Source organism: Kogia breviceps, chromosome 3, assembly GCF_026419965.1.
Source record: "Kogia breviceps isolate mKogBre1 chromosome 3, mKogBre1 haplotype 1, whole genome shotgun sequence".
Taxonomy (NCBI): domain Eukaryota; kingdom Metazoa; phylum Chordata; class Mammalia; order Artiodactyla; family Physeteridae; genus Kogia; species Kogia breviceps.
Window position 1 is genome coordinate 142545943 of NC_081312.1, and position 23268 is coordinate 142569210.

The 23268-nt window shown below is 37.1% G+C and overlaps 1 protein-coding gene across 3 annotated transcripts in view; it reads right to left on the reverse strand.

Annotated features, from left to right (window-relative positions):
* The window catches only part of MINDY2 (MINDY lysine 48 deubiquitinase 2), a 77787-nt gene that overhangs the window by 34368 nt on the left and 20151 nt on the right, over positions 1 to 23268 (reverse strand). For all 3 annotated transcript variants that reach the window (XM_059056259.2, XM_067029772.1, XM_059056258.2), the window contains exons 3-4: positions 16496 to 16560; positions 7312 to 7470 (exon numbers count right to left, since the gene is read on the reverse strand). In XM_059056259.2, coding sequence (XP_058912242.1) covers positions 7312 to 7470; positions 16496 to 16560 — 224 coding nt within the window. The remainder of the gene's footprint in view (positions 1 to 7311; positions 7471 to 16495; positions 16561 to 23268) is intronic.

Below are 23268 nucleotides of genomic sequence, written 5' to 3' on the forward strand. Positions count from 1 at the left end.
GATTCTTATTTGATCTTTGTCTGTGAATGTACAGTAGAAAAATAAATTCAAAGTTTTAAGGTATAGGAAAATAAAATTGGGCACCTCTACTCTCCTACCATATACTTTGCTTTTACTATTGAAGCAAAATAGATATCTGCTGTCTAAACAACTTACTTTGATTGCCCTCCCATTCCTAAAATATATTTATTTGTAAATTATTTACATGTACTTAACTAATATATTAATTAACACAAATTAATACAATGAGATAAAAAATAAGAGAGGCAATGTTTTCTTTCCACATCCAAATGATCTTCATGAATACCTACTCTTTGAATACCACAAGAATTGACAGGTCTGCACAATAGTAAGGACAGTGGTTTTCAAACTGGGAGCTTTTTTAAAAGCTGAAAGATTCAAAACTCAAGTCGTTTCTCACGTGCCTAAGTTTTCATTTCACTGCTGCCTAGCAAAGTTTGAGAACAACTTCTCTAGGTTATAATTTTTCTTTGTTCCTGCAAAATTCAAGGATGGTAAAAGCCTCTTAACCATCCAAGTGGGACTGATGGTTAGCTGAAGATCAGTTAATTGAATAAATTAAAGCAGGAAACTGTGGAAAATGTTATATACATATCTTAAACAGTTCATGTTAACTTAAAACACACAAATGTATTCACTTGTCAACCTTCTGATACAGAGCCAAATAAGGCCCTTTCTTTGGAAGTGGATCTTTTGGCTATGATTCTAGGTAAACGACACAAAAAAATATGCCTTTCAGTTTTCATTTATTTAAAATGAAAACTTAGACCCTAAGAAGCAGTTTGAGAGCACAATCCCTTTATATTTTCATTATTTTTTGTAACACCTTTACTGATTACAGCAATTTTCTTTAGTGACTCAACTTCATTGTCTTTCCAAAGAACTGAATTTTCAATCCTAAGGAATCCATAAAAATACACCTATTATAATAAATACATGATCAATATATAAAAATCAGTTGTACTACTATAGACTAGCAATGAAAAATACAAAGATTTCAAATTTCATAGGCAGGATCTCTACATTCATATTTCATTCAATTAATTCATTTGGATGCCTTTATGTACTACCATGTACCAGGTGCTGTTAGAGAAACTGAAGACTCAGCAGTGAATAAAATAGATGGTCTATGCTTTCATGAAATTTATATTCTAGAGAAAGGATAAACAATAAACCAAATAAGCAAAAATATAACATACTAGGTAGTTGTATGCAGTGGTATGCAGCTGCTTTTTGTTTCCATTGTACTACAGCATTCCATAGTATGAAGATACTATAATACATTTATTCATTCATCTTTTGATGGCTATTCAAGTTGTTTTCAGTGTGAGGCGATGACAAATAATACTGCTATGAACATTCCTGTACATTTATCCTGTTTCACAAATCTAGTTTCTCTAGGGAATTTGCCTTGTCAAATTCTTGAGTCTTATCCTCAATTTTACTAGATAACTCCAAACTGCTTTCCAAAGGAGGTAGTCAATTTACATTATCATTAGCATGGAATAAAAATTCTCTATACTGCATATCTTCTCCAATATTTAGTATTGTCAGACTTCTAAATGTCAGCCATTCTGATGGGTGTGTAGTCGTATTTCATTTAGGTTTTGATTTGCATTTCCCTGATGACTAGTTCATATATTCACTGGTCATTTGGGTATCCATTTTTATGAAGTGTCTCTTCAAGTCCTTTTTGAAGAATTTTAGCTTTGTTAATCTTCTTTATTATATATTTACTTTCTATTTTAATACTTTTAAGATAGATATAAAGCTCATTAATTTTCACTCTCATTATTCCTTAATATTTGATTTTAGGGCTTTAAAAACTGTTTTAGCTTAAAAAAAAACTTTCAGCTAAATCTCGCAAGTTTTGATATATATTTAGTTGTTGTGTAATTTAAAATATACTTTAAGTTTCATTATGATTTTTTGATCCAGACAGTCTCTACTGTTTTTTCTGCTGATTTCTAGTTTAATTGCACTGTGGTCAGAGACTATTCTGTACTTCATATATTCTAAATCCTTAAAAATTTGTTGAAACTTGCTTTATGGTCCAGTATTAGGTCAATTTTTGTGAATTTCATGAGTGGATGAAAAGAATATATAGTCAGGTTTATAAAAAACAAGGAAAGACTGAGAAAATGGCAGAGACAAGGGAAGACTAGGAAGATACAATGATTAAAATGCAATGTGATACCCTGGATTGGATTCTGCAACAACAACAACAAAAAATTAGTGAAAAAATTAGTGAAATGCAAAGACTAATATAGTTACAGTAATGTACCAATACTAAATTTCTAAGTTTTGACACATATATTATGGTCATGTAAGATTAGGGGAAACTGAGAAGCATGTATGGGAATTCTGAATAATATCTTTGAATAATTCCTGTAAATCTGGAATTATTCAAAAACAAAAAGTTCATTAACTTTTTTTAAAGAATGTATGTTCATTAGGTTCTCTTTTCTGCTTCTATCAATTACAGTGAAAGGTATATTAAAATCTCCCAGTATGACAATTTCTTTCTTCTTATACTTCTGTTAAATTTTGCTTTATGTACTTTGAGGTTATGTTATTAGATGCATACAAATTTTGTTTTCCATTGTTAAAAACTGACCTTTATTCTTTGTGGCAATTCCCATGGGTCCAAGGAATAAACAAACAGTCAATCAGGGTATTTACTTTCCAGGTGTCTCCAGGCACAAAGTTAAAATGATTATATCTTCTTGGCAAGTTAAACATTCTATTATTAGTAATGCTTTTTGACTTAAAAGTCTATTCTTTCTGATACTACTATAGATACACCAGCTTTCTTTTGATTAGCAACAGTATGGCATCTCTCTTTTCTCTTTTTATTTGCAATCTTTCTGTTTAACTTCAGACTGTTTTATATATGTCTCTTGTAACAGCAACTATATGTATTTTAATCCGGCCTCAGAATCATTGTCTTTTAACTAGAGCATTTAGTCCTATTGATACTTACTATAATTATTCATATATTCAAATTTATTAAATCTACCATTCTTTTACCTCACTTTCTTCCTTCTTTTAGCATTAATTTTCCCCCTTCTACTAATGTAAAAGTTATCCACTATATTTTCTATTCTTTTCACGGTTACTCCAAAAGACCATTATCCAATAGAGTACACTGTAATAATGGAAATATTCCATATCTTTGTTGCCCGGTAAGACATCCACTAGCCACACGTGGCTACTGAGCAATTGAAATGTGTCTAGTGAAACTTAAGAAGTAAATATTTAATTAAGTTTAAATAGCAACAGTTGGCTACCATGTTGGACAGAGAAGTTATAGGAACTATCACATCTACCCCTATCATATCAAATTCAGAAGTTAATACTCTCTTCTTGAACAATTAATTCTAGGCCCTTAGAATACTTTACCCTTCTCCCAACTTATGTTATTATTTTTGCATATGCTAATGTTTTTTAAACCCCAAAAGATAATGTTATTATTTAATACAGTCAACAATCATTTATATTTATCATGTTATTTTCTCTCTATTCACTCTTCCATCTGGGATCACTTTCCTTCTTTTCAAAATCCTTGCATAGAATTTCCATTAATGATAGTCTGCTGGCAGGAAACTATCTTAATTAATTTAAAAGTGACTTTATTTCTCTCCATTCTTGAAAGATAATTTTTCTGGGAATAGGAAATAGGTTAGCATTTGTCTTCTTTCAGCACATTGAATGTATGATTTCCACTGTCATCTGACTTCCAATGCTGCTCTTTTTTATTTTCTTTTTAAATTAATTAGTTTATTTATTTATTTTTGGCTGAGTTGGGTCTTTGTTGCTGCACGTGGGCTTTCTCTAGTTGTGGCGAGAGGGGGCTACTGTTTGTTGTGGTGCCCGGGCTTCTCATTTCGGTGGCTTCTCTTGTTGCAGAGCACAGGTTCTAGGCATACGGGCTTCAGTAGTTGTGGCTCGTGAGCTTAGTTGCTCTGCTGCCTGTGGGATCTTCCTAGACTGGGGCTTGAACCTGTGTCCCCTGAATTGGCAGGCAATTCTTAACCACTGCGCCACCAGGGAAGCCCCCAATGCTGCTCTTAAACAGTTAATTATCAATTAATAATGGAGAAACACCTTCCCGTGGCTGAACTATGGTGCCCACCCACCATCCAGAGAATGACTGACATTTATTTGCAAGATAATTATTTGCAGTACACATAATCATAATACAAAGAACTAGCCAGTTCTGAGAGATATTTCATAGAGACCTATGGATTTCAAATTTTGCCTTGTTCTTTTTTCTTTCTCAGCATCAGAATGCTTCTGTCACAAAACAAGTAAGTAAAATAGATAAAAAGCACAGCTCTCAGGCCCAAGAGTTTAAAAACCACTGTGTAGACCAGAAAAGTCTGATGAAAATTTTCTGTCCTATATTAGAGTACCTTTTTTTCTTTAAGCATATGAATTCAACTGTTTGCCAGGCAATATATAGCTACACATACAGTCAGAGGGATGATTTGAGTCCAGTTTTTAAGAACTCAGGCTTAAATTCCTTAGGTCATAAGTTCATCCTCCTCAAGAATCTAGGCTACCTGGCATTGCCATCTGCCAGGATCCAACATGACTCACCTTGGAGGTTTCAGATGCTGGACATGTTTAGACTTTTCAGTGATGTTCTCAGAGACACAGTGCCAAAAAAAATACAGATGCCCTGCTTATAGTAAGCCACCCTTTCACTGCCCAGAATACCAGTTACCTTTACCAAAGGACAGGGATGAAGAAACACTACCAAATCCTTGCTATTATGCTCTCTCCTCCCCTATAGGTAATGCATGCATGCATGTTTCATTCCATCAGTTAATATCTATTGAGAACCTACTATGTTCCAGGCACTGTTCTTAACAATGAGAAATAAGAGCCCAGCTCTTATAAAACACACACTCAGACTTCCCTGGTGGTGCAGTGGTTAAGAATCCGCCTACCAGTGCAGGGGACACGGGTTCGAAACCTGGTCCAGGAAGATCCCACATGCTGCCGAGCAACTAAGCCTGTGCACCACAACTACTAACCCTGTGCTCTAGAGCCCACGAGCCACAACTACTGAGCCTGCATGCCACAATTACTGAAGCCCGCGTGCCTAGAGCCCATGCTCTGCAACAAGAGAAGCCACCACAATGAGAAGTCTGCGCACCGCCATGAAGAGTAACCCCTGCTCGCCGCAACTAGAGAAAGCCCATGCACAGCAACGAAGACCCAAAGCAGCCAAAAAAATAATAATAATAAATGAAATAAGTAATCAATTTTTAAAAACCCCAAAACATACACTCTACTGGGAGATGAGAGTCAATCAAGTAAATAAATAAATAATAATTCTAGATAAAGACTGGGGGAAAAGAGGGTGACTAATTTCAACAAGGGAAGGCCTCTCTAACAAGGTGATATCTGAACTAAGACCTGAATAACGAGGAACTAGAAATGGAGAGATCTGGGAGAACAATGTGTTAGGGTAGTAAAACAGTGCTCCACAGTGGGTAATCAGCTAGTACAAAAACCCGAGCTAGAAATGAGCTTGGTATGTCTGAAAAATAGAAAGGCAGCTGGTGTTGTTGGAGGGTAGTAAAAAGGTGGGAGAATTACATGAGGTGAAGTTTGACAGGAGGCAGACTCTAGATCATGCAGTATATCATAAAAACTCGAATAAAGATTTTGTATCTTATTTTAAAGAACGAAATAATGCCATTTGCAGCAACGTGGATGGACCCAGAGATTGTCATACTGACTGAAGTAAGTCAGATAAAGACATATATCATATGATGTCGCTTATATGTGGTATCTAAAAAAACCGTACAAATGCACTTATTTACAAAATAGAAATAAAGGACTTCCCTGGTACTGCAGTGGTTAAGAATTCGCCTGCCAATGCAGGGCACACGGGTTCAAGCCCTGGTCTGGGAAGATCCCACATGCTGTGGAGCAACTAAGCCCGTGTGCCACAACTACTGAGCCTGTGTTCTGGAGCCTGCAAGCCACAACTACTGAGCCCATGTGCCGCAACTAGTGAAGCCCACGTGCTCTAGGGCCTGCGTGCTGCAATTACTGAAGCCTGCATGTCTACAGCCCGTGCTCTGCAACAAGAGAAGCCACGGCAATGAGGAGACTGCGCATGGGAACAGAGAGTAGCCCCCATTTGGCACAACTAGAGAAAGCCCACACATAGCAATGAAGACCCAACAGACAAAAATAAATAAATAATAAAATTTAAAATAAACAGAAATAGAGTCACAGATTTAGAAAACAGACTTATGGTTACCAGGGGGCAAAGTGGGGGGAGGGTTAAATTGAGAGATTGTGATTGACATATACACACTACTATATATAAAATAGATAACTAATAAGGACCTACTGTATAGCACAGGGAACTCTACTCAGTACTCTCTAACGGCCTATATGGTAAAAGAATCTAAAAAGGAGTGGATATATGTACATGTATAACTGATTCAATTTGCTGTACACCTGAAACCAACATAACATTGTAAATCAACTATATACCAATAAAAAAAAAAAAAGATTTTGTATCTTATTTTAGTTACACTGGAGGCTTTTAAGGAAAAGAGTAGGGCGCAGGGATAAAGGGGAGGGTTTATTTCACAAAGATCACTCTGACTGCCAAGACAATTCACTGGGGGGAAAAATAACCTTTTCAACAAATGGGGCTGGTACAACTGAATATCCACATGCAGAAGAATAAAGTTGGATCCCTTCCCCAAACCATATACACAAATCAACTCAAAATGGATCATACTCCTAAATTAAGCACTAAAACGATATACTCTATACTTACATACTTTATATATTATAAATATACAAAGAACTCTTAGGACACAGTAACAAAAAGACAAATAGCCCAATTAAAAATGGGCAAGAGATCTGCAGATATTTCTCTAAAGAAGATATACAAATGGCTCATAAGCACATGAAAAGATGATCATTAGTCATTAGAGAAATGCAAACAAATCCACAATGAGATACAACTTTACACCTACTAGGATGGCTGTAATCAAAAAGATAGACAATAACAAGTGTTGGTGAGGATGTGGACTCAGCTTTGTAGTTGGCCTCTAACTCCATGAAATTATAGTCAAAAGTCTTGGGCAGATTTAGCAGTCTGGAGGACTGTGCTCTTAACCTCACAATGTGGCTAATTTCATGTAAAAGCACAAAAACATAAGTATCAGAAAATATAAATCTAGATTAATTTGCCAAATAAAGAGATTTTTACTATATTTGTGTTCATATAATTTAAGATTTTCTACTTACCTGAGGGTCCACTAGCCATCCATGGTACAAAGGAATATCAAGAAGATCAAATACTACGCATTCTGGTGTATATTCAAACACTCGAACACCAGTGAATTTTACATTTACATCCAAGCCTGTCTGTAGTTTGTGCAGTACTGCCATAGCATCACTCATATTCTGAAAATAGAAAGTGGAAGAGAAAAAATGAGGAAAATCAAACAACAAAAAAGATACTTAAATGAAGGCACATTTACTACAAATTTTCCATTGTATCCAATGTATTCACCCCTTCCATTTTTATTATTAAGTACCTATTATGTGCCAGGCACTAGTATGAGTTCTAATGATAAAATAGTGGATAAAACAAAGTTCCTAATCTCATGGAACTAACATCCTACGATGAGAGACAAATACATAAATTATAAAGTCAAGTATTAGTAAGAAAAATTGAACAGGATAAGGATGTACAGAGTGAGAGGGGTAAGGGACCTATTTTTAGACCAGGAAGTCCAAAGACAAAATTTCTAGTCAAAGAGGAAGGCCTCTCCCACTTCTAGGTATATTCATAAAAGAATTGAAAGAATTTAAAGCATCGTGTTGAAGAGATATGTGTACACCCATATTCACTGCAGCATTATTCACAACAGCCAAGAGGTGGAAGCAGCTCAAATGTCCATTAACAGATAAATGGATAAAGGGAACATAGTATACATATACAATGGAATATTATTCAGCCTTAAAATAAAGAAGGAAATACTATTATGTGCTACAACATGGATGAAACTTGAGGACATTATGCTGAAATAAGCTGCTGCAAAAGAACAAATACGGCATGACTCCACTTATGTGAGATATTTAGAGTAGTCAAAATCATGGAAATAGAAAGTAGAATGGTAGTTGTCAGGAGCTGGAGGGAGGGAGATCTGGAGAGTTGTTCAACGAGTATAGAATTTTAGTTTTACAAGATGAAAATGTCCTAAAGATGCTACACAAGAATATAAATACAGTTAACATGACAAAACTATACACTTAAAAATGGTTAAGAGGGAAAATTTTATATTATGTTTTTTAAGCACAATTTTAAAAAAAGAAAGAAAGAAAAAGAAATGAGCTATCAAGCCATGAACAGACATGGAGAAAATTTACATGTACATTACTAAGTGAAAGAAGCCAACCTGAAATATACTGTATGATTCCAAATGACACAGTGGGAAAAGGCAAAACGATGGAGACAATAAAAAGATCAGTGGTTGCCAGGGGTTAGGAGGAAGGAGGGATGTACTGGCAAAGCACTGAGGATTTTTACAGCAGTGAAAACTATTCTGTAGGATACTATAAAGGTGGATACATGTCATTATACATTTCTCAAAACCCAAAGAATGTATAAACACCAAGAGTGAACCCTAATGTAAACTATAGACTTTGGGTAATAATTATGTATCAATGTAAATGGTGGGAGATGAAGTCTGAGAGAAAGAGGCTGGCTCACAAAGACTTGTTGGTCAAATTAAAGAGTCATTCTGTCCACATCAGTTTTCTCAATAAACACGGTCATGTAAGTGTGTAATGAAGACTATTTTAAAACATGTTTTTCTAAATGTTTTAATATATTAAATATGGACATAATTTAGAGGGTATATTTGATGGAACAAATAAAAACCAATATATAAAATTTGATAAAATTTTATTGAATCCCTACTGTTAATCAGACACTGTGCTACATACTAAAGATATAAAACAGGAGTAGACTATAGCCTACTGGAGGGCTTATAGTAGAAAGGGTGAACATGAAATAAATCCTTTTATGTTAAAATTACAGACTCTCACTGAAATCTGAGAAGGACAAATTTAGGTCATAATAACAAAGTTCTGTTTTACCAATTAACTTATAAAATTCCATGCTAAGAGACTATACAGACTGAAAACAAATTATTCGAATGTTTTAAATTTATGAATGAAAAATTTATAACAGGATAACACTGTTATATACTCTTTGGCTTTTGTCAGTTTCACCTCTAATAACTATATTCCCCTAAAACAATATATTTTCTCAGTCTTCTTAAAAGTTGAACCCTTGAAAACAATCAGCTCACATTTTTTTCCTTTCAGTGTTTTAAAACTTTTCCTAAAGCCATAACAATGATGAATGTGAGAAAATACTAGCAATAATGAGCCACTGTAGGATTGCAGTTCTACTATTGATACTACTGATTTTTTTCTGCTATTTGTTAAATTCTTAGTTGCCAATCATCCAGTTTCCTTCAGGGGGAAGTATAATTTCTAACAGCTCCTGGACTCAAGCTTATACCTTTATGTATCTTCTACATTTTTAATAGATTATATAATGTTAAAATAACTAAGTTAATACAATTAATAATCTCCATAAACAAAACTGATAAAAATAAACACAAAGAGTTAAAAAGAGTATTTTGCCATCTTGTTCCTGAATCCAAATGGGTGCTTACAAGAAAGGATTACTACTCCTTTAAGCCAGTAGTTCAACTGTTTCTTAGAATTTTTCTTAAAGATACCGTTAACGTGGTGAAATTTTAAATTTAAATATAAGATATATTTTAAAAATATATTTGCAGTCATATAAAAACCTGTCATAAACACACACACAGTATTTTCTTGTGCTGTCATCATTAAGCAAAACTGAAAAAAATATGCTCTTTGTTTATATTATGATTTCTGTAAAAGGGTTTTTAATTAGGAAGACTGCAGCTCTGCATTGGTCTTTCTAAAATTTAGGCTTAAACATTTCTGTTTACACAAAACTATACAAAAAGAACATTGTTACATCACACATGTGGAACATTAAACACCAGCTTAGACTCAGTCTTATCAGCTTGGTACATACTATTCTCAAAACTAATGGTAATGAAATCACAATGCCTTATAAATAGTTTTAAAGCTTATTTTAAATGTAGGGTACTTTCTGTCTGACATGTTTATAAGAAATGCAAGTGGTTGTTAGTGTCTGTTTCAACTTTGTAGCAAAACTTTACTTCCAATCATTTTCCAAGAGTCTAGATCACCTTAATGGAAACATATCCTGAGACTGCAAGACAGGCTTGAAACAAAGTGCTGATATCATTTGCAAATACTCATCACTCAAGAGTTTCTCAAAAAACAAATACTGTATGCTAACACATATATATGGAATTTTAAAAAATGGTTCTGATGAACCTAGGGGCAGGACAGGAATAAAGATGCAAACATAGAGAATGGACTTGAGGACATGGGGAGAGGGAAGGGTAACCTGGGACTAAGTAAGAGAGTAGCACTGACATATATACACTACCAAATGTAAAATAGATAGCTAGTGGGAAGCAGCTGCATAGCACAGAGAGATCAGCTTGGTGCTTTGTGACCACCTAGAACGGTGGGATAGGGAGGGTGGGAGGGAGATCCGCAAGAGGGAAGGGATATGGGGATATATGTATACATATAGCTGATTCACTTTGTTACACAGCAGAAACTAACACAACATTGTAAAGCAATTATACTTCAAATAAAGATGTTAAAGAAATAAATAAATAAGATTTTCTCAAGACTGTGCAACAGAAGTAAAATGAATTTTGAGGTTAACGTGAAACTGCAACTATGATCCATAATTTCTAATTTCAAGTTTCTGTATTAATAATAGCCTTGATTTCAATAAGAAATGATACAAATTTGATAAATAAACAATATAAATTTAACCTTAACACTTCATACTAATAAAATATTTACTGGTTTTATATATTGAAGGTTAGCCTAAGATTTCATTTGAAAAGAGGTTTCCATTGTGAAAAATGTTTGGAAATCCTTGCTTTAGGCTACAAATTCCAATAGAATTTAAATGATTTAGCACACCTATTTGACTTTAGCTATGGATTAAACAGTGATGCAATGCAACATACTGGCTTTTCCATTTTATTAGGACTAGATTATACGAACATTCAAATTCAAGAAATTTTGCAACACCAAAATGAATTTTGTTTTCTTTTTGCCATTTGGATACTGGTGAAAGTATGTAGTAAGGGTTACTTTGAAAGTAAACATAAAGATTCCAATGATGTCTGTTTCTTCCCTGCCTGATACTTCTTTCACTGTAAGAACCTGATTTCTTTTTGTCTTTCATTGTCAAACAAAGGAAGATTACTGAAGAAAATGAAGCTCTGCTTGCTTTCTTACAGCTCCAATAATTTTGAGCCCAGTGGTCCCCTCCTATATTACAGAATAGTATCTCTAAAGAACATGCCAAGCAATGTAGATACATTGAAACTATGAAACAGCAGATTTAGTCCTAATGACATACCCCAGACATCATCTGCTGAACTGTTTTCTACATATAATTTAATTGTAAAATATACACAAATGAGGAAAGATAAATCAATAACAAATTCACTTGAAAGTCATTTTTTTCAAGGAAAATACCAAGTTACCATTCTACATAGGTGTGTAGAACGGTATCTATGTTTCATTCTACATTGCATATAGGTTCACATAAAAGAGAGATCAGCAAAGTATGGCCTGTGGGTCAAATAAGGCTGTGGGCTAAGAATGGTTTTTACATTTTTAAAAGGGTGTAAAAAGAGAAAAAAAAAAATGCCCCAAAAGCCACTGAGACTCCCTCTTGCGAGAGCACCGGAATCACAACCAACTGCTGAACAATCATGGACAACAAGACACTGGACCTCACCAAAAAAGATACCCCACATCCAAAGACAAAGGAGAAGCCACAATGAGATGGTAGGAGGGGTGCAATCACAATAAAATCAAATCCCATAACTGCTGGGTGGGTGACTCAGAAACTGGAGAACACTTATATCACAGAAGTCCACCCACTGCAGTGAAGGTTCTGAGCCCCACGTCAGGCTTCCCAATCTGGGGGTCCAGCAATGGGAGGAGGAATTCCTGGAGAATCAGGCTTTGAAGGCTAGCGGGATTTGACTGCAGGAATTTGACAGGACATGGGTAACAGAGACTCCACTCTTGGCGGGCACACACAAAGCAGTGTGCACATCGGGACCCAGGGGAAGGAGCAGTGACCCCGGGGAGACTGAACCAGACCTACCTGCTAGTGTTGGAGGGTCTCCTGCAGAGGCGAGGGGTGGCTGTGGCTTACTGTGGGAACAGGGACACTGGCAGCAGAAGTTCTGGGAAGTACTCGGTGCCGTGAGCCCTCCCAGAGTCTGCCATTAGCCCCACCAAAGAGCCAGGTAGGATCAAGTGCTGGGTCGCCTCAGGCCAAACAACCAACAGGGAGGGAACCCAGCCCAACCCATCAGCAGACAAGTGGATTAAAGTTTTACTGAGCTCTGCCCACCAGAGCAACACCCAGCTCTACCCACCACCAGTCCCTCCCATCAGGAAGCTTGCACAAGCCTCTTAGATAGCCTCATCCACCAGAGAGCAGACAGCAGAAGCAAGTAGAACTACAATTCTGCAGCCTGTGTAAGGAAAACCACATTCACAGAAAGATAGACAAAATGAAAAGGCAGAGGACTTTGTACCAGATGAAGGAACAAGATAAAACCCCAGAAAAACAACTAAATGAAGTGGAGACAGGCAACCTTCCAGAAAAAGAATTCAGAATAATGATAGTGAAGATGATCCAGGACCTCAGGAAAAGAATGGAGGCAAAGATTGAGAAGATGCAAGAAATGTTTAACAAAGGCCTAGAAGAATTAAAGAACAAACACCTAGAAGAGTTAAAGAACAAACAAACAGAGATGAACAATACAATAACTGAAACGAAAAATACACTAGAAGGAATCAACAGCAGAATAACTGAGGCAGAAGAATGGATAAGTGGGCTGGAAAACAGAATGGTGGAATTCACTGCCATGGAACAGAATAAAGAAAAAAGAACGAAAAGAAATGAAGGCAGCCTAAGGGACCTCTGGAACAACAATGAATGCAACAACATTTGCATTATAGGGGTCCCAGAAGGAGAAGAGAGAGAGAAAGGACCAGAGAAAATATGTGAAGAGACTATAGTCGAAAACTTCCCTAACATGGGAAAGGAAATAGCCACCCAAGTACAGGAAGTGCAGAAAGTCCCAGGCAGGATAAAGCCAAAGAGAAACACGCCGACACCCATAGTAATCAAATTGACAAAAATTAAACCCAAATTATTGAAAGCAACAAGGGAAAAACAACAAATAACATACAAGGGGACTCCCATAAGGTTAACAGCTGATTTCTCAGAAGAAACTCTACAAGCAGAAGGGAGTGGCACAATATATTTAAAGTGATGAAAGGGAAGAACATATAACCAAGATTACTCTACCTGGCAAGGATGGCGTCCAGATTCAATGGAGAAATCAAAAGCTTTAGAGACAAGCAAAAGCTAGGAGAATTCAGCACCACCAAACCAGCTCTACAACAAATGCTAAAGGAACTTCTCTAAGTGGGAAACACAAGAGAAGAAAATGACCTACAAAAACAAACCAAAAACAATTAAGAAAATGGTAATAGGAGCATACATATCAATAATTACCTTAAATGTGAATGAATTAAATGCTCCAACCAAAAGACATAGGCTCGCTGAATGGATACAGAAACAAAACCCATATATATGCTGTCTACAAGAGACCCACTTCAGACCTAGGGACACATACAGACTGAAAGTGATGCTATGGAAAAAGATATTCCATGAAAATGGAAATCAAAAGGAAGCTGGAGTATCAATACTTATATCAGATAAAATAGACTTTAAAATAAAGAATGTTACAAGAGACAAGGAAGGACACTACAAAATGATCAAGAGATCAATCCAAGAAGAAGATATAATTGCAAATATATATGCACCCAATACAGGAGCACCTCAACATATAAGGCAACTGCTAACAGCTATAAAAGAGGAAATCGACAGTAACACAATAATAGTGGGGGACTTTTAACACCTCACTTACACCAATGGACAGATCATCCCGACAGAAAATTAATAAGGAAACACAGCTTTAAATGATACAATGGACCAGATAGATTTAATTGATATTTATAGGACATTCCATCCAAAAATAGCAGATTACACTTTCTTCTCAAGTGCACACAGAACATTCTCCAGGACTGATCACATTGTGGGTCACAAATCAAGCCTTGGTAAATTTAAGAAAATTGAAATCATATCAGGCATCTTTTCTGACAACAGTGCTATGAGATTAAAAATCAATTACAGCCAAAAAAACCCATAAAAAACACAAACACATGGAGGATAAACAATACGTTACTAAATAACTCAGAGATCACTGAAGAAATTAAAGAGGAAATTTTAAAATATCTACAGACAAATTACAATGAAAACATGATGATCCAAAACCTATGGGATGCAGCAAAAGCAGTTGGGACTGACATATATACACTAATATGTATAAAATGGATAAACAATAAGAACCTGATATATTAAAAAAATTTTTTTAAAAAAAGATGCCACAAACAGATGGAGAGATATACCATGTTCTTGGATTGGAAGAATCAATATTGTTAAAATGACTATACTACCCAAAGCAATCTACATATTCAAAGCAATCCCTATCAAATTACCAAAGGCATTTTTTACAGAACTAGAACAAAAAATCTTAAAATTTGTATGGAGGCACAAAAGACCCTGAATAGCCAAAGCAGTCTTGAGGGAAAAAAATGGAGCTGGAGGAATCAGACTCCCTGGCTTCAGACGATACTATAAAGCTACAGTAATCAAGACAATATGTACTGGCACAAAAACAGAAATATAGATCAATGGAACTGGATAGCAAGCCCAAAGATAAACCCATGCACCTATGGTCAAGTAATCTATGACAAAGCAGGCCAGGATACACAAGGGAGAAAAGGCAGTCTCTTCAATAAGTGGCGCTGGAAAAACTGGACAGCTACATGTAAAAGAATGAAATTAGGACACTCCCTAACACCATACACAAAAATAAACTCAAAATGGATTAAAGACCTAAATGTAAGGCCAGACACTATAAAAGTCTTAGAGGAAAACATAGGAAGAACATTCTTTGACATAAATCACAGCAAGATCTTTTTTGATCCACCTCCTAGAGTAATGGAAATAAACAAATGGGACCTAATGAGACTTAAGAGCTTTGCAAAGCAAAGCAAACCACAAACAAGACAAAAAGACAACCTTCAGAATGGGAGAAAATATTTGCAAACGAATCAATGGACAAAGGATTAATCTCCAAAATATATAAACAGCTCATGTAGCTCAATATTAAAAAAACAAACAACCCAATCAAAAAATGGGCAGAAGACCTAAATAGACATTTCTCCAAAGAAGACATACAGATGGCCAAGAAGCACATAAAAAGCTGCTCAACATCACTAATTATTAGAGAAATGAAGATTAAAACTACAATGAGGTATCACCTCACACCAATTAGAATGGGCATCAACAGAAAATCTACAAACAACAAATGCTGGAGAGGGTGTGGAGAAAAGGGAACCCTCTTGTACTGTTGGTGGGAATGTAAACTGATACAGCCACTATGGAGAACAGTATGGAGGTTCCTTAAAAAACTAAAAACAGAATTACCATATGACCCAGCAATCCCACTACTGGGCATATACCCAGAGAAAACCATAATTCAAAAAGACACATGCACCCCAATGTTCATTGCAGCACTGTTTACAATAGCCAGGTCATGGAAGCAACCTAAATGCCCACTGACAGACGAATGGATAGAGAAGATGTGGTGTGTATATATATATATATATATATATATATATATATATATATATATATATACACACATATACATACAATGGAATATTACTCAGCCATAAAAAGGAACAAAATTGGGTCATTTGTAGAGACGTGGATGGATCTAGAGACTGTCATACAGAGTGAAGTAAGTCGGAAAGAGAAAAACAAATATCATACATTAATGCATATATGTGGAACCTATAAAAATGGTACAGATGAACCGGTTTGCAAGCAGAAATAGACAGAGATGTAGAAAACAAATGCATGGACACCAAGGGGGGAAAGTGGTGTGGGGGCGGGGTGGTGGTGGTGTGATGAATTGGGAGATTGGGATTGACATATATACACTAATATGTATAAAATAGTTAACTAATAAGAACCTGTTGTATAAAAATCATATATAAATTTTTTTAAAAAAAGCAAAGCCACTGATAGAGACCAATGAATATATCCATAAGTAAAAATTAACTATCTTAACATAACAAAAATTGTATCTATTACCTGCTCATAGTTTAAACGTTGAATTTCTGAAATTTCTTTTGGCTTTGTATCAAGCATGTAATCTCCTGTAAAAAGAAATTGTAAAGTTGTCTTTTAAAAATATTACTTTTTTTCTAATTACAAAGGTAATATATTTTAATTATAAATTGTAGCAATAGGTAACATAAAATATTGACCCCCCCAGTCAGAGAAAATCAATGTTAACTGTTAGCTAAGGTCTCACATATTTTTTTCAGTGTACATCCTATGTTTTGAACTTTCTTTTTCTTCCTCTTTATATTTAAGCATCTTTCCGTGTCACTACAATAAAGCTCTAAAAGGTTTTTACCAAGTTTCACTACTATCAGCAAGATAACTATTACCCCAATACCTTTCCAGGAATGGGTGCCGTCAGTCTTCTAAATGTCTGTCATTCTTAGAAGTAAGCAAACTTTTTTTTTGCATTTAAAAAATTGGTATCTTAGGGGTTACCAGTGAGGAGAGGGGAGAGAGAGGCAAGAAAGGGGTATGGAATTGAGATACAAACTACTATGTATAAAACAGATAAGCAACAAGAATAGATTGTATAGCATAGGGAATTATAGCCATTATCTTTTAATAGCTTTTAATGGAGTATAATCTGTAAAAATACTGAATCACTATGCTGTACACCTGAAACTAATATTGTAAAGCAACTATACTTCCCCCAAATTGATATATTTTTATACATGTATTTTCACTTGGTATCACCTTTTTAATATATAAATGACTTTAAAAAAAATAAATTTATTTACTTATTTATTTTTGGCTGCATTGGGTCTTCGTTGCTGCACTCGGGCTTTCTCTAGTTGCAGCGAGCGGGGGCTACTCTTCGTTGTGGTGCGTGGCCTTCTTATTGCAGTGGCTTCTCTTGTTGCAGAGCACAGGCTCTAGGTGTGCAGGCTTCAGTAGTTGTGGCATACGGGCTCAGTAGTTGTGACTCGCAGTCTCTAGAGTGCAGGCTCAGTAGTTGTGGCACGTGGGCTTAGTTGCTCCGCAGCATGTGGGATCTTCCCAGCCCAGGGCTCGAACCCGTGTTCCCTGCATTGGCAGGAGGATTCTTAACCACTGTGCTACCAGGGAAGCCCCTAAAAATGACTTTTAGTATACGTGATACCTTTTAAATATATGTAGCATCATTTTAATAAATGCAGTAACTTTTTAATCCATGTTTTGCCTTTTTACCTATGTATTAATTATATATACTTTTCTTTGAATTGCCTGCCTATACAAGTATCATTTTTTTTTAACTGAACCATAAAAGATCTTTTTCAGTTAGAGGAATTAGAACATTTCCTGTTATACATGGTAAATTATTTTTTTCCCATAATGGCTTCTGACTTTATGGTGATGTTTTTTGCCTACTTTTCACCATACAGAAATATTTAATTTCAGTATAGTCAAATTCTTCTATTATAGCTTCTGGGTTTGATGGTTTTGATGTCATGTTAGAAAGATTTTCTCCTCTTTAGAGTATACAAACATTCACATATACTTTCTTCATGTAATTTTATGTTTACCTTTTTTTACGTTTAAATCTTTAATTTATCTGGAATTAATTTTGATATAAACAGTGATACATGGAACTAACTTCTCAGCCAGCCTCCCAAGTCACTAAGTTGATAAACTGTTTTATTAACTTTTATTTTCAAATTCAAAATAAACTACTAAAGACTGCATCAAGTATTCTTTTTGTGTGTGCATGTGTGTGTGTGTGTGTGTGTGAGTGTGTGGTACGCGGGCCTCTCACTTTTGTGGCCTCTCCCATTGCGGAGCACAGGCTCCGGACGCGCAGGCTCAGTGGCCATGGCTCACGGGCCCAGCCGCTCCGCGGCACATGGGATCTTCCCGGATCCGGGCACGAACCCGTGTCCCCTGCATCGGCAGGCGGACTCTCAACCACTGCGCCACCAGGGAAGCCCTCAAGTATTCCTTTACGGACTTCCCTGGTGGCACAGTGGTTAAGAATCCACCTGCTAGTGCAGGGGACATGGGTTCGAGCCCTGGTCCAGGAAGATCCTACATGCCAAGGAGCAACTAAGCCCATGCGCCACAACTACTGAGCCTGCACTCTAGAACCCTCGAGCCAGAACTACTAAGCCAACGAGCCACAACTACTGAAGCCCATGCGCTTAGAGCCTGTGCTCTGCAACAAGAGAAGCCACCACAACTGAAAAGCCCATGCACCACAACAAAGATTAGCCCCTGCTTAGTACAACTAGAGAAAGCTGCGCATAGCAATGAAGATACAACGCAAAGACAGATAAATAAATGTTTTTTCAAAAGTATTCTTTTAATCTCTCCAACTCTGATAATAAAGAAATTCCTATGAACATCAACACATTATTATTTTTGCTTTTATTTAGAACTTTAAGTTGGCAAAATCTAACTGAAAACAATTTTATTCCACCATAGGTACAGGAACTCTAAATCACTAAATTAATTCATTCACAGAAATATATAAGCAAGTGTATTTAACAAATATTTTTGAATCCTTACTATACATGGCACATTGTATATTTACATGGTGAGGTTTTAATATAGCATTTAACTGAAATCTATGCTTTGACTAAGTTTTATACATTATTTTTTCAAATAATTGAGAACATATTTGCTATACTTGTATCCTATAGCTCATTTAAGTTCTGTATTTATCCTGATAAAAGACTGTGTATGGGCTTCTCATTTGTGGTGGCTTCTCTTGTTGCAGAGCACAGGCTCTAAGCACATGGGCTTCAGTAGTTGTGGCTCGTTGGCTTAGTAGTTCTGCCTCGAGGGTTCTAGAGCGCAGGCTCAGTAGTTGTGGCGCATGGGCTTTCCTACAACTTTAATAGCGTCAGGATGCAGAACATTACATAATTCAATACTAAATGACCCTAGAGATGCTATCATAGATTAAAGCTTAGGTGCTAAGAACAGAATAATTATTGGGAAAGACTCAGATAAGCAACTCCTCTTTTCCTGAGGTCAGAAAAGATCTTCAGACAAGAGAAGAATGGCCTGACTAAGGGAGGCAGCCTCTTTGATGGACCTCAATGAGCCCTATAGCCTGGCATTCATACCTTTGTATAATCACCTTCCCTTGAGTGTGGATTGGATTCACTTCTAGTGAATCAAATACAACAGAAATAATGAAATATCACTTACAAAATTATAAAAGAAAATATTGTGTCATTTGTCATGGTGCTTTCTCATTTGCTCACTCTGAGGAATGCCACCTGCCATGTTCTGAGCTGCCTTTTGGAGATGCCCACAGCAAGGAACTGAAGGAAGCCTCTAGAGAGAGAGCCACAGTCAATGAGGAACTGAGAACCTCAGTCCAACAACCTGTGAGGAACTGAATCCTGCTAACAACCAAGTGAGTAAGCTTGGAAGCAGATCCTCCTCAGTTGGGCCTGGAGATAAGACTGCAGCCCCAGCTGACACACTGACTGCGACCTCATGAGAGATCTTAAGCCAAAGTCACTTAGCCACACCCAGATTCCTGACCTACAGATACTGTGTGATAATAAATGTTCATTGTTCTAAGTGACTAAATTTTGGGGTGATATGAAACAATAGACATCTGTATTTTTAGGAAAGTTTGTAATAGAGAATTAGATATTTTTAAAAGACTGATTTTGAGTTTTTAAGGGAGCATCTTTCAGTTTTAGATATCTAAATAAATCATCTCTTAAGAATTCTGTCTAGCTTATCTAACCTTTATAACAAAATTGGTCAACAATACTACTTCAATCAAAAATATTTATTGGGGGGCTTCCCTGGTGGCGCAGTGGTTGCGAGTCCGCCTGCCGATGCAGGGTACACGGTGTGTGCCCCGGTCTGGGAAGATCCCACATGCCGCAGAGCGGCTAGGCCCGTGAGCCATGGCTGCTGAGCCTGCGTGTCCGGAGCCTGTGCTCCGCAATGGGAGAGGCCACAACAGTGAGAGGCCCGCGTACAACTTAAAAAATATATATTTATTGAGGGACTTCCCTGGTGGTCCAGTGGTTAAGAATCTGCCTTCAAGTGCAGGGGATGCAGGTTCAATCCCTGGGTGGGGAACTAAGATCCCACATGCCATGGGGCAACTAAAACCACAAGCCACAACTACTGAGCCCGCACACTCTAGAGCCCGCGCGCCATAACTAGAGAGCACTCATCCTGCAACTACTGAGCCCATGGGCTCTGGAGCCTGCATGCCACAACTAGAGCCCACGCGCAGCAGTGAAGAGACCGTGCGCTGCAAAAAAAGATCCCACATGCCACAACGAAGATCCTGCCTGACGCAACGAAGACTTGATGCAGCCAAATAAATAAATAAATAAAACATTTTTTAAAATACAGTATTTATTGAAAGTCTATTCTGTGTTTAGCAACATGTTAACGTGTTTGGAAATGAGCGTTTCCCTTAAAAAACTAATAATTTGGTTGGGCAAAGAACATACAGGAAACAGAATAAAATAACAATAAGGTATAATAGAGTGTAAAATATAATAAAGGTCTTAAGTACCAAGTGATTTTGAAAAGAAATATTGATAAAGCCTGTAGCACTTAGAAATATCCTTTGTAGGGGGTAGTATCTAAAGCGGATTCAGAAAAATCGGCAGAACTTGCCAAGGCAGTGAGGGGAAAAAGCATTCTTTGAGGAAGAAAGAATGATGGGAAAAGCAAATATAAGAAACATCATGCTCTATGGGCAGTTTATAAGGAGGTTTATACATAAGATTTATGTTGCAGAGTGGTGGGAAATATGGCTGGATGGGTAACCTTGCAAGGAAAGCTCCTAGTAAGTGCTAGGAGGTCTAATAAAGTGGGGAAGAAGTGTAGGTGGAAGGCAGAAAATGGTTAGGAAGATGAGGTAAAAAAGCACAACACAAACTAGAATATACACTATGATTTTAACCATCCAAGACAGTTTGTATGATGGTGAGACTAGCATCGTATTATAGTAAGGAAAATAGTTGTTGGGATGATGGTGCTGTCTGACTTTTTAAAAGGTAATTTATTTTATCTTTTGAACATAAATACTATAAAAGGAGGTCAATGTTGAAGCATTTTAATTTTGCCCACAGTTGACTGTGTCTCCTCTTTTCCAAATGCTCACCTGGGATAAGTTACCTACTACCTACTGCCAAACCCTCTCTTCCTTTTTTGGCCTAATGTGGCTGTCAGGTTTTTGTTTCTTAATTTCTGTTTGTCTGAAATATCCCATTAATAGCAAAGTCTTACGGATTCTTTCTTTGAAATTCTTTCCTCTCTCTGTATACTGGTACTTCGGAATGTGATTTATTGCAAGGAAGAGACAAGTAGTAGGAATTTAAAATACTCTATCAAAAACACTTGAGTGAGGGCTTCCCTGGTGGTGCAGTGGTTGAGAGTACGCCTGCCGATGCAGGGGACACGGGTTCATACCCCGGTCCGGGAAGATCCCACATGCCGCGGGGCGGCTAAGCCCGTGAGCCATGGCCGCTGAGCCTGCGCGTCCGGAGCCTGTGCTCCACAATGGGAGAGGCCACAACAGAAAACACTTGAGTGGTGGAAAGGGAGAAGGGATATACTTTTGTGAATACTAGCCTTTCAGCATTTTAAAAATCATATTAGAAGGTGCCTAGATGGAGAGAACACATTATTTAATCTTTCTGAGCTTTGGTTACCTCATTTGTAAAATGAAGACGTATTATAATTTATGATGCTTTTATTTCCACTCCAATCTTACCCTTTTATACTATAAGTACCTCCATTCATATGCCCCCTGCCTCTGCTCATGGGTCTCTGCCATTACAAATGCATTCTTTTTTTTTTTTTTTTTTTCGGTACGCGGTCCTCTCACTGTTGTGGCCTCTCCCGTTGTGGAGCACAGGCTCCGCACACGCAGGCTCAGTGGCCACAGCTCACGGGTCCAGCCACTCCACGGCATGTGGGATCTTCCCGGACCGGGGCACAAACCCGTGTCCCCTGCATCGGCAGGCGGACTCTCAACCACTGTGCCACCAGGGAAGCCCACAAATGCATTCTTTACCTATGGGAACTAACTGCAAAAGAGCTCATTTTGTCTCAGAAGGTAGAATAGAAAAAGGCAAGTAGAGTAATGGTAGTAACTAGCAGGCAAGTGATTAGGTAAATGGCATCGGTCTATGATAGCACAGACAGCAGAGCCAGGATGACATAAGAAGCTGTGGAGTGGCAGCACAGTTTAAGGTTAGCACTGTCCAACAGAAATATAATGCAAGCCACAAAGGCAAGCCCATGTGTAACTTTAAATTTTTAGTAGCCACATTAAAAAAAGTAAAAAGAAGTAAAATTAATTTTAATGATATATTTTATTTAGCCCAGTATATTAAATGTCGCCCCTGCTGAAACTCGCCCCCCAACCCGTGGAAAAACTGTCTTCTACAAAACCAGTCCCTGGGGCCAAAAAGTTATGCTCTAACCCATGCATTTCAGCAGGGGCGATGTTACCCCCAAGGAGGCAAAAACTGATTCTTGGAGGGTAGGGACAAAAGTATCTTAGATATTATAATGGTTTGTGGCCTTCAAAGGGACACAGAACATGAAGAGACATACAGTTTATCTGTGGTATTAAAATTTCCTGGAGTGAGTGATTAGGACAAAGATGTCTACAAAGGCTCCTTAGGGGGGCAATACTGAAAAAAAGGTGGAGAAACACTGCTCTACACAATCTGTGCATGCTGGGAAACTTTAGGAGATGATCCTGGACCCACGTCTGTTCTCTTTATACTTTCTCTCTTAATGATCTCATCAATTTCCACAGA